We start from the raw sequence: 12,402 nt of genomic DNA on the forward strand, positions 1-12,402 counted from the left end.
CCATTAAATGATACTTTGAAGTGGCATTCAAACTCAGGTATTCTGGGGGTACCTGGGTGGTTCAGTCGGTTAAGCATCTGCCTTCAGCTCAGGTCACAATCCCAGGGTCCTGAGATCGAGCCCCGAGTTGGGCTCATGGGGAGTCCGCTTCTCCCTCTCTCAGCAAACCCCCCCACACACACTTGTGCTCTCTTGCTCACTGCCTCTCTCTCTCAAATAAATAAAATCTTAAAAAAAAAAATACACACACAAACTCAGGTATTCTGGATCTGAAGTCCTTATTCTTAACTACAATGCAATTAATGGCAACAATTTTAAAATAGATATGCTTACTTCTAAAAAAAAATGTAACAGTATTTATACTGAGGCAGCAAGACAACTGGTAATTTTTATGGTCTCAATTTATCATTTTTTGCCATTTTCGATTATGAAATATTTGGGTATTTTTCAAGTTCTCTTGAGCTGGCTGTCCTGATGTATGAGGTTGCATTACCTGTGCACAGATGTCCTTCACCAAGAATCTTTGTGCTGCTGAAAGGGAATGACCTCTTGTATTACAGTGAACCCTAGACTGAGTTGACAAGGGCACCCTGGCTCCCTCCCTACAGAGCAAAAGGAGATGAGGATTGAGAGCAGAGGAGGCGGTGTGGGGTAGGGATTACAACAGGAGCAGACTGGGCTTTTTTCTCCCACCGAATCTCAGAGTGGCTGCGGTGGCACCTGCATATTTATACATTGATTAATTTAGGCAGCTCTCCCCAGCTCTCCCTTAAGCCTGAGGGCACTGGAAGCTATTGTTAAAGATGGTAATTAAAATTACAGGTTTTAACTCAAAACTTATTTAAAATAATCACTTGCAAGAGTCTATGGATGAGACCCACCTTAGAGGATGGATTTGGTGAAGCAGTAGACTCAGAGCCCCTACTGAGCATACTCTGTTTGTCTGCAAAATGTGACTAACCTGGTTAAATATTTAGATAAGAGACTGGCAATGATGGGGCTAGCTTTCACTAGCATCCTTGTACCAAAGGGGGAGAGGGGTGTGTCTCTGCTTTAAAGGCATATTCCCTCCCTCCTTGTGGGTCAGTGAGTGAGGTCACATAGTGTCTTTCCAGGAACCTAGTTCAGTTCTGTTAGGAGTGAGGTTTTTAAAAATTGTAAACTGAAGTAGAGCGTTGTCTTCCCAGCACATAAGTGTAGTTCTGCCAGGAGCAAGACTTGGAAACATTGTAAGAGGGTAAATATTTTTTCCTTCCTCTTTTTAAAAACTTTTTTAAATTGGACAAGGTAATTTATGGTCACTCTAGAAAATTCTGAAAACCAAATAAAAGAAAACAAACATACTGCTGATAATTTCACACACTACCTGTCACCACCATGCAGCTTTGTTTATTTCTGGACTTTTTTATGCCTGTATATAATATATGACTTTTTTTTTAATCTCCTGATAAAGAACATTTCATTTCTAGAGTTTAGAATCATTTGATTACTTAATTGACTTATTTGAAGGGAGCTGCTGCACAGTCTCCCCATATTTCCTACCCTAACCTTAAACAATGGGGTTGCTTCCATTTCATTTGGGGAGAATTGACATCTTAAGAATATCAAGTCTCCCAAACCATGAACAATGTAGAACCCTCCAGCTATTTGTGGCGCATAAGGTACATCTCAATTTATTAGAGGACACACACATTCAAGTAATATTCTTCCATTTCATGGGTAGTGTAAGAGCCTCCTGATAGCATACTTCCCTGTCTCCTCTCCTAGCCTTTCTGCTATCACTGTCATATATTTACTTATTTATGTAAACCCTATGTGACATTATGCCTTTTTAACGAATTACTTTGATTCTCTTTTAAGGAGATTTAAATAAGAAAACTCAGGTATTGATCCACAGACTTGCCATTTCCAGGACTCTTCATTCTTTTGTGTAGATCCACTTTTACATTTGCTGTCATTTTCCTTCTGCCTCAAGAATTTCTTTTAACCCTTTTTATAACTCTAGTCTGCTGGCAATGAATTCTTTCCACTTTTTGGGTGGGGAGGGAAGCTTCGTTTTTGAAAGACATGTTCACAAAGTATGAGATCTCAGATTGACAGCTGTTCCTTTCAGCACGTTGAAGAGGGCGCTCCACTACTTCTCACTTGCAATTGTTTCCAGTGAGAAATCTGCTGTCATCCTTATTTTTATTCCTCTAGACAGAATGTATCCTTTTTCCTCAGGCTGCCTTTAGGGAATTTTTTATCACTTTTTTTTTTCCTACATTGCAACTAACTTTATTTTTTTTTAATCCTGTTATGTTAGTCGCCATACAGTACATTATTAGTTTCTGATGTAGTGTTCCATGATTCATTGCATGTAACACCCAGTGCTCCATGCAATATGTGCCCTCCTTAATACCCATCACTGGTTTTGAGCAATTGGATTATGATATCCCTTGGTATAGATTTCTTCATGTTTCTTGTGCATGGGGTTCATTTCGCCTCTTGGATCTGTGGGTTTATGGTTTTCCCCAGTTTGGAAAGGTTTTGGCCTTTTCAGATTTTCCTGCCCTTCCCACCCTATCAGGGACTCCATAGTAAGCTACTTGAAGACATCCCACAATCCACTGATGCTCTTTTCATTTTTATGATTCTTTTTTCCCTCGGTTTCACTGCAAATAATTTCTATTACTATTACCTTCAAGGTTCACTGTTTTTCTGCCCTGTCTAAATTGCTGGGAATCCCAACCAGTGTATTTTTCATCTCAGGTGTTGTAAATTTCATCTCTAGAAATTTGATCGGGATCTTTTTTATAGCTTTCATGTCTCTATTTAACTTTTTCGGTATATGGACTATAGTTATAATAACATTGTGTCCTTATCTGCAAATTCTAACAACTGTGTGAGTTCTGGGTCAGTTTTGACTGGTTAATCATTCTCCCCATTTTAGGTTGTGTTTTCTTGTTTCTTGGCATGTCTGCTAATCTTTGGATGTCAGACATTGTGATTAGCCTTGTTGGGTGCTGGATATTTTATATTCCCATAAAAATTCTTGACCTTTATTTTAGGATGCAGTTAATTACTTGGAAATTTGACTCCTTTGGGTTTTGTTTTTGTGACTTGTCTGGCCGGTCTGGAGCAGTGGTCCAACTAGGAGTGATCATTACCAACTTCTAAGAGATCTTTAGTTTCCTACCCTATGCCCTGGGAATTGTGAGTCTTTCTAATCTGTGTAGTGGAAGCAACAGTGTTTTCTAAGCCTTTCACGTGGCTTTTTTCCCTCCAGCCTTGGGGGGGTTTTCTCACACATGTGTTCTGATCCCTACTCTGCTGAAAACTCATGGGGGACCCCCTGCAGGTCTTTGATTTCTTCCTCTCTACTGATCTCCCCACTCTGGCACCCGCCCTGCCAAGTCCAGCCATGTTGACCTCCCCAGACCCTTAGCACTATCTCCTCAACTCAGTGAATCTGATGGGCAGTTCCCCACTCCTGCACTGCAGCCAGAAAAGTAAACTCTCAAGGCAGAAAGTGAGCCACCTCTCTTCTCTCTTATGTCCCAGGGATCACTCTTCAGTGCCTGATGTCCAATGCCGTAAAAACTAATTTGGGTGAAAAAACAACAATAACAACAACAATTGTTTGATACATTTTGTCTGGTTTTGTTTGTTTCAGTAGCAATGTTAAACCCAGTCTCTAACACTTCATCTTGAGTGGAAGCATTAGTCTCCTGACACTGGATTTTAAGGACTGGTTTACTCCTGATTTTGAGGGAGAGCGCAGTCCATGAAGAGCATGGATCCTGGAGTCGGACCAACTGAAATCTCTGCTCCACCACTTACTAGCATGTGACTTAGGCCAGGTTACCCTGACGGTGCCTCCCTTCCCTCATCTGTAAAACAGGAGTGATCATAGTTGTGTCTCACTGGATTTTTGAGAAGAGAAAATGAGATACTGTGTTTAAAGCATGACAGAGTTCCCAAGAACCACTAAGTGTCATCAACATAGATGATGGGGACCTTGGATCCCAGTAGGTGCCCCTCGAGAGCTAGGAACCTCACCCTGTGTTCTCTGAGTGATGATGTAGCCACGAGACCCCAACCCCACTCCTAATTGCTCTTATTCAAGGGTTATCATCTCCTAAATAACAGACCTGGGTTTTTTGGGTTTTTTTGTTTGTTTGTTTGTCTGTTTGTTTTTTCAGGAGAAGACCGGAAGACCCCCAGTGAATCAAACAGCCCCTCTTCCTCCTCCCTGTCAGCTCTGAGTGATTCAGCCAACAGCAAAGATGATTCAGACAGCTCTCAGAAAAACAAGAATGGGAACAACCTGCTGGTCATCTCTGTTGTACCTGGGAGCCAGCCCTCAGTGAATAGTGAGGAAAAGCCAGAGAAAGGTAAGGGAGACGGTGCGTTGGCCTGCTTGAAAATAAGCCCTGGAGGGGAGTGATATTGGAACACAGACAGTAGGCCTGGAAACAGTATAATGCTATCATCACCTAAAATTTGTAGTCTTATGGCTTATCTGCATCCAAATATGGGGTGGCTAGATGGGTCGTGTGACATGGATTCTGGAGCTGTGCATTTAACTCCTTTTGCCACAGAGATGCAAGGAACAATGCCTGAGAGGGTATAGCTGGGGAAGAGGAGAAATAGGGGGCTGTCTGTCCCCCCTCCCGCCCCCTCCCATCCTTCTGCCCCGTGCACCAGTACACCCAGCTCCCATCCTTTCAGGGTTCGAATGCGTTTTTTGCAACTTTGTCTGCAAGACGAAGAACATGTTTGAGCGCCATCTGCAGATACACCTCATCACCCGGATGTTTGAGTGTGACGTGTGCCACAAGTTCATGAAGACACCTGAACAGCTGCTGGAGCATAAGAAATGCCACACTGTCCCCACCGGTGGGCTCAAGTAAGGAAAGCAAGTACAGAACCTTTTACTGTGTTGTTATTAAACACCCTTCCCCAACCCTACCCCACCCCCTGCCCTGAAGGTTTTGGGGTCATGGAGAGGGAGAGCTTGGCATTGGGCTAGTCAGTCAGGCACCTCCTCTGCTACCTTTAGCCGGATATGAACCAGACCTATTCCCCAAGGGGTCAGCAGACGCAGCAGGAGAATCCATTTCACAAATTTTCCAGGATTCCTGGCGAGCCAGCGTCATGTTGGAGCAGCTCAGCCCGCCGGGCTAGACTCATCCTCCACTGCTTGAGTTTGGTTCCGACTGGAGTGTATGGACTTGGGGGTCAGTGTCCCCGAGTGTAAATCATTACACTCTCACGGCCATCACTGTCTCTATTTTTTTAGATGATTTTCCATGTGCCTTTTAAACCAGCGTCACAACAACTCATCCGCACCCCACCCCCAAATATCGGATCCTTGCCTTTTTGAACAGGCAGGAGGCAGTGTTTTTCAGGCAGAAATCACGTGCCTCAGGTCTTCCTGCACACATGCCTTATTCCTTCCCAGGACCTGCGATTGGGATCTCCCTGGCTAGCCTTCATGAGATCTGACATTTCCAGTCACACGTTACTCACAGATCCCAAAAGACCTAGACAACAAGCATCATCATTAACCAGTATTTGCAAGAAGCCCTCTGGTCTGAAGTGAAACCCGTCAGTTCTTACCAAACGCACGGTGTGTCTGGCTTGATAACAGGCGCTGAAGGGCAAACGAGGAATAATACATCATATCTACCCTCAGGAAATGTATGTCCTAGCACTACTAGAGTTTAATCTTCCGGGTGATTCTGAAATCAGCCCCTGCTCACAAGGCACTTAGGATCTAGCAGAGAAAGAGGCATATGTCGTTGAGCACAGGAAGACACACAAGTTTCAAGGCATAATTATTCATGTTTAGCTGAAATAATCATGTCATTAAAAGAATGAAAATTTATATTTTACTTAACACAAGAAAAAAAAGCCCTCTTGTTTTTAAACATTTTTTATCTTTGAAACTCACATATTGCCAGAGAGGTTGGCATGACTCTCCTGAATGGGCGAGGGATGGAGAGATCCAAAAGGAGCCTGGGGGTCAAGTGTTGGGGGCAGTCCAGGGTTGACCCTTCTGCAGGCTCCTGCCTGGTCAGAGGCACCCTCCTCAAAAACTTTCCCAAACAGAGGAGTCAGGGAGCAGCACCTACTGTCAAATTCCATTTTGTTTCACTCTTGGGGTACTTAAGTGGGAGGGGGAGGGGATGATGGCAGGGATGGGGGAGGGGAGATTATAATTCAAGACAACCAAGAAATGGGAAATGCCCAGCGAGAGCTTATTTGGGAATTGGATTTGGTTTGTTCCCACTGTCCCTTTCTAAATACTTGTATACTCTTATTTTTAACAAAAGAAAGAATGAAAGAAACCATGTAGTTCTGTGGTTGGACTAGCGCTCGTTGCCCTTCCCAGTAGCCCAGTCACACCCATTAACTCTGCGGCGCCCCCTGCCAGTTGTGGCTTTGTCAGTTAGCCTTGCCTTGGGGACCTACGGAGTTCCAAGCCTCCAACCCATTGGGGAGAATGCACAGTGAATGCTGACGCTTTTTTGCCGGTCCAGACACTTCCGGTGTGGTGCTAACGGTCCCCTGTGTAATAGTTTATGTTCTAGGATGACCAAGTAGAAGAATACTTTGAAAAAATTGATAATGCCTTCTGGCTATACAGTGAGTCTTTGTTTTGTTTCGTTTTGTTTTCCCTTTGCCATATCAGAGAATTAATTTGCCTGAGAGAGTGTCTTTACGATAAATATTGGGAGCACGGAAAACCCTTAGCACTTTGCCTGAGCAGCGAAAGAAAGATTGAGCTGTGGGTCACAGAAATGTTCTTAAAATGAAACAGACTGCCGATGTCTAAATTGCTTTTCTGTGATGGAACTGCTTGTACTCTATATCCTGTTCATAATGCAGATCAAATAAGATTATACTATTATTTTTCTTTTGCCGTAGCTCAGGACAGTGGTGAGTTTCAGACTCCTCTAGGTAAGGCCCAGCTTGGCGTAGGGGTTGTGTGTGCACCTGACCTGGGAATGGGCTTTATATTTCTCTCGTGTGCACTCTTCTGTGAGCTGAGGTGCAAAGGCTAATGGCGAGCTTGGCGCTGAGGAGCAGTGCACGGCGCACTTGGTTGTGTTGGGCTCTGTTGAACACCTCTCCAAACCCTCAGAGGACAAGTCACTCCTGGGCCCTGCCCTGCAGGTGCCAGGCAGGAGCCAAGGCAGCCACTTTTGCATTTGCATTCTTTTGGGAAAGAGAGCAAACACGCTACAGCTATCATTTCAACCACCAACTTGAGCTTTGCAGCTTCCAAAAGAGAAGCTCAGCAGAATTTGCAAACATGCCCTCACTGCTCCTCCTAGCCCCTCTGGACAGCCAGGAGGCTGGGGGGTGGCATAGCCTCCCTGTATAGGATGGAGAAACCAAGCCTCGGAGAGGCCCGGGCTTTGTGCCAGGGCATATCCAGCTATGGCCCAATAGAGGTGACGGAGCTGGGACCAGAATCTGCCAAAATTCTGTATAGAGACCAATCCAGTAATGAATCAGTGCCTATTAAGCACTGCCGAGAACGCAGAAGAAATATAAGATATGGTCCTGCCCACTGAGAATATATGATCCAGTTGTATTACTATTATCTCCATGATGGAATAATGTTCCAGATAGCAGTTGCCTCCCTCCCTCTTTAACCCTCCTTAGTGATTGGCTGGTGGGTGGGCCTCCCTCTCCCGAGCCCCGTGCTGGTCCTCATCTGCCTCTCCTGATGGAGAACCAGGGCTGTAGGAGATAGGATTTAGGAGTACAGATCTATGTACACACACACACACACACATTCACACAGAGAGACACACACAGGCCTTCTCAACCTAACCACCCTTTAATAAGCACGATTCTGACCCCTACAACTTTCTGTTTGCTGGAGGTAGCTCTCCCCCTATAAGCTGTTCTTCAAAACTCTTAGCCTTTCTGCGTGTGCTTGGTGTGGTGCATGAAAAGTCGATTCTTTGTGTTGCTCCCATCTAGAGGGGAGGTCATGAGGTTTAGACCTCTGCTGTGTCTTGGGGGGGAGCGGGGAGGGCTCCGAGGGGAATGGGTGGGGAGGACGGAGGGGAGCAAGCGCTTACTTATTCCTCCCCCTTTCTCTGCTCCCCTTCCTGTGGGCTGGGGCTCACTCATCCAGCCAGGAGACCCCCACAGTAGGTCGAGCGTACGTTGCCGGAGCTGCTCCTTAGTGGGCACGGCTCTGTGGGCAGAGAGAGCCAAGAGGGTCCTCTTAAACCCCCCGGAAAGGCGGCAGGGCTGGGCAGGGGCAGGCGAGGCCTTCTGAGTTTGGAGGGGGCGGGGGAGAGGACGGTGAGGGGAGGCTGGTGAGGAGGGTAGAAGCGGGGCCGCCGCCGAGCCTGTCCGGCTGACCCTTCCTGTCATTGCTTCCCCCCTCCGCCCGGCAGGTGCCCATTCTGCATTTATTCCACCAACCGCCCCGCTGCCATGGAGTGCCACCTCAAGACCCACTACAAGATGGAGTACAAGTGCCGGATCTGCCAGACGGTGAAGGCCAACCAGCTGGAGCTGGAGACGCACACCCGGGAGCACCGCCTGGGCAACCACTACAAGTGCGACCAGTGCGGCTACCTGTCCAAGACCGCCAACAAGCTCATCGAGCACGTGCGCGTGCACACCGGGGAGCGGCCCTTCCACTGTGACCAGTGCAGCTACAGCTGCAAGCGCAAGGACAATCTCAACCTGCACAAGAAGCTGAAGCACGCCCCCCGCCAGACCTTCAGCTGCGAAGAGTGCCTGTTCAAGACCACACACCCCTTCGTCTTCAGCCGCCACGTCAAGAAGCACCAGAGTGGGGACTGTCCCGAGGAGGACAAGAAGGGCCTGGGCCCCGCCCCCAAGGAACCAGCCGGCCCCGGGGCCCCGCTGCTCGTAGTCGGGAGCCCCCGGAATCTCCTGTCTCCCCTGTCGGTCATGTCCGCCTCCCAGGCTCTGCAGACCGTGGCCCTGTCGGCCGCGCACGGTAGCAGCTCCGAGCCCAACCTGGCACTCAAGGCTTTGGCCTTCAACGGCTCCCCTTTGCGCTTTGACAAGTACCGGAACTCGGATTTTGCCCATCTCATTCCCTTGACAATGTTGTACCCCAAGAACCACTTGGATCTCACATTCCACCCTCCCCGACCTCAGACTGCGCCTCCCAGCATCCCCTCACCCAAACACTCCTTCCTCGCCTATCTCGGACTGCGAGAACGAGCTGAGACTGTCTGAGGGCAGCCGTGTTCTGTACCAAAAACAAAGAGACAAAAACAAAACCCACAAAACTTAAACACAACCCCAGCAGGTGTATGTTGCTGCAAAACCTACAGGCCCCTGGGTCTGAACCACGTGTACTGTATATCTTTAGTAAGGAATAGAGGATTGGCTCTGTGTGGATACCCTATTGCATTGACCTGAAAGCTGCTTTATCCAATCTTCAGAGAGGTGACCTACTGCATACTTCTACCTTCAGAGGCATGCCTCCCCAGCTCCCCACTCCCACTCTCGGCCCTTCTCCGTACTTTGCTCTGAGAGGAATTTTGTCTTGTTAAGCCCTAAAGAGAGTGTCCTTAATAGCAATCAGCACTTGTACGCTTATGCACTGGTGCATTTGGTTTTTCTGTTGGGTGAATGGGGTGTGTGGGTGTTGTGGATTCCGAAAGAGAAAGCCGCGTGTCGTGTGCCATGCCATTTCTGTCACACATTTCTTCGTACTGGCTTCTTTAACAGCGATGAACATTCTTTTCCCTCCCAGGTTGTTCATCCGTACAGTCTCTCCCTGAGCTCCTTCATCAACTTTCCCTCTCTATTTTATGGCTACAGAGTGGTAGGGCCTGGTGCTTGAGTCGATGAAGGACTGGTAGACACTCACAGTGCTGCTGGAGATTTCCGACCGGGTGCCAGAGACCTCGTGCTCAGATCTTTTCGGTTATGAAGATGCGAGAATCGAGAGTCCACTCCACAAGAAATTTCTCGCAGCACTGCAGCCAATATCACAAAACTTAAGTGTGTTTTGTGTGTGTGTGTGTGTGTGTGTTTCCATACATATACAATGTGTATGGTGCACACACACAGTGCATCATTTTTTTAAGGGCAGATTATATATATATATATACATATATATATATATATATATATATATATATATATGATGTATTAATTCAGTGGTTACCATTCATTTGCAGGAAAAGAATTGTATGAGTGAAAAATTTTATGGTTGATAAATCCAGCCAAGGAGATTAAAGGGGTTTGGATAAATTCTGGGTATAAATGCTCAGACTAAAAAAAAAAAAAAAAAAAAAAGGAAACAGCAGTTTTGCACAGTGCTTTGGTCTTGCACTAGTTTTTGTTTCTCATCTGCAAAAAAAAGTAAAATAAAAGGAAGAAAAATGTACCTTTTCTATGGAATGAGTAGACTGTATGTTTGAAAATTTTGTCACAACCTCTTTAACATATAAAGACCCAACAAAAAGGTGCTGTTTAGTCCTACGGTTCAACTCATGCCGCTGAGAAGTTTCCCTTGTGTTTGCAGATCGTCTAGCTATAGCGGTATTCTCCATGTTATTAATAATTCTGTATTCCACGTTATTAACGCCTGGTAGCTATAACCTGCTAGGAGGCTAACTTTATACTTATTTAAAGCTTTTATTTTGTGGTCATTAAAATGGCAACTTACGTGCAGCACTTTATTGCAGCAAGAAGCAGATGTGGATTTGGTTGCCTAGCCCTTTGCGAATCTTAAAAATGTAATGGGTGATTTCAAAAGAAAAGGAAAAGTCATCTTGGGCCGAATATCTTAATTGCTTGTATTTGTAAGAAAACAATTTCCAGCATGAAACAGGCTGAAAGGGCAGGAAGACATGTGCTCTGTATAAGAATGGAAAGTTTGGAATATAAAAGTTTATATATTATTTATCTGTTGAAGAACTGGTGTACAAGAGGAATGCTTTCTTACTGCGTTGCTGTTTTCCATCATGTGTTATCCTAGAGTTGGGATTTTTCTTTTCATCTGTTTCACCAGGGGAAAATAAAAGCATCCCTAATTTTCTTCCTCTAGTCAGTCTGCTTCACTGAAAGCCCCCTTGAACTTGGTACAGTTCTACAGGAAGCCAGAAGACTGTACCGTCGGTCCATACCATGGGCTCCCTCACCCCCATACCCACCCTTCTTCCCCCAGACCTAGCAGGTGTGCTACACTTCCCTTTGCCAGTCCTCCAGCCCTGGCAAACCTGTTTACACTAAGGAGATGTCCCCAGGGGCAGGGAGGCTGAGCCAGCTAGGGCCGGAAGCTCCCGAACCCTCGGTCATCCTCCGGCAGAGACATTTGCTCTTGGCTACGTTAGAAGCGTCGTTCAACCTCGCCATGTCAATGTCTCGGTAAAAGACACTATAGACAGTTACGGACAATACACTCCAAGAATACTGGGCATATGGGTGGGTTGGTTTTTTAAAAAGTCCTGTCTTTATCCCCATATAATGGAGAATGTGCCACTTGGCTAATAATGTGCTTTCAAAATTACAAGTTCAGTGATGACAGAAGAGGGCCACAGGGATCCCACGGAGGCTGGCAGAACAGGCGAATCGCACGGAAGCACCAGCAGGTTAAAAACCTGAAAGGGTGGCCCTGACAGTTAGGACTGCAGGTTTTACAGCATGCCACGTGTGCAATAGGAGGTCCTCGGCTGAAACTTGCAAGAGCAAGAGGGGTGTCGGAAGGAGATGTTTACTGCTCAAATGCCATGCATTTCACTGCTTGCCACTGAACTTGTATTTGAATGACTTAGTTATGCTTAATGTAATTGGGCAACTTTTTTAGCACTTTGGAAAGAGTCATCAATCTTTCTGGTAAATTATAAAAGTTTTCTGAGTGAGAAAAGGTGTGTTTGGAGTTTGTTTGACTTTTTATATTATTATTATTGTTATTAATAAAGAAAAAATCTACAGCATTTTTTCAGACTCCACCGAGATAATATATACCCCCGAATTTGGTTTGCAGTTCGATACTCAGGGAAGGATTATTCCATAGATATCCTTTCCGTGTAAAACACTAACATCTTTGAGAAATTCACCTGCCAACTAACTTCAATTCTGTTTTCACTATGCATTCTTCAATGGAAGCTAGCTTATCTGTCCATATAGTACTGCAGTTAGAGTTCTCAGCACTTTCTTGCTTCTATCCTTTTTTTAACTCCTCATATTATGTTCAGATGATCATACTGTCAAGGTTTGTGTACATTACTGAAAATTTGTATTGTATAAAGCTTTTTGCATTACAAGGCTGTACAGGGTCATTTTGACAGTAACTGGTATATTTCTTTGCATCTTATGTTGCATTGCCAATTTCTAGTGTATCCAGTTTGGAAGTATAATATACTCTAATTAAAACAAAAAAAAAGGTTGGCTATA

General features: G+C 45.5%; 1 protein-coding gene across 7 annotated transcripts in view; it reads left to right on the forward strand.

Annotated features, from left to right (window-relative positions):
• ZNF827 (zinc finger protein 827) overlaps positions 1-12,402 on the forward strand; it is a 169,169-nt gene extending 156,767 nt beyond the window's left edge. Inside the window, exons 12-16 of one of the 7 annotated variants that reach the window (XR_009354147.1) lie at positions 4,185-4,376; positions 4,714-4,891; positions 6,567-6,633; positions 6,916-6,948; positions 8,409-8,483. Coding sequence is in view for 6 of the 7 variants with exons in the window: in XM_059176093.1 (XP_059032076.1) it covers positions 4,185-4,376; positions 4,714-4,891; positions 8,409-9,228 (1,190 nt within the window). In the remaining variant the exon portion in view is untranslated. Of the gene's footprint in view, positions 1-4,184; positions 4,377-4,713; positions 4,905-6,566; positions 6,634-6,915; positions 6,949-8,408 lie in introns of all 7 variants that reach the window. The other 6 variants (XM_059176105.1, XM_059176119.1, XM_059176123.1 and 3 more) reach the window with 6 other exon arrangements.

The sequence above is a fragment of the Mustela lutreola genome, chromosome 1 (assembly GCF_030435805.1).
Source record: "Mustela lutreola isolate mMusLut2 chromosome 1, mMusLut2.pri, whole genome shotgun sequence".
NCBI lineage: Eukaryota > Metazoa > Chordata > Mammalia > Carnivora > Mustelidae > Mustela > Mustela lutreola.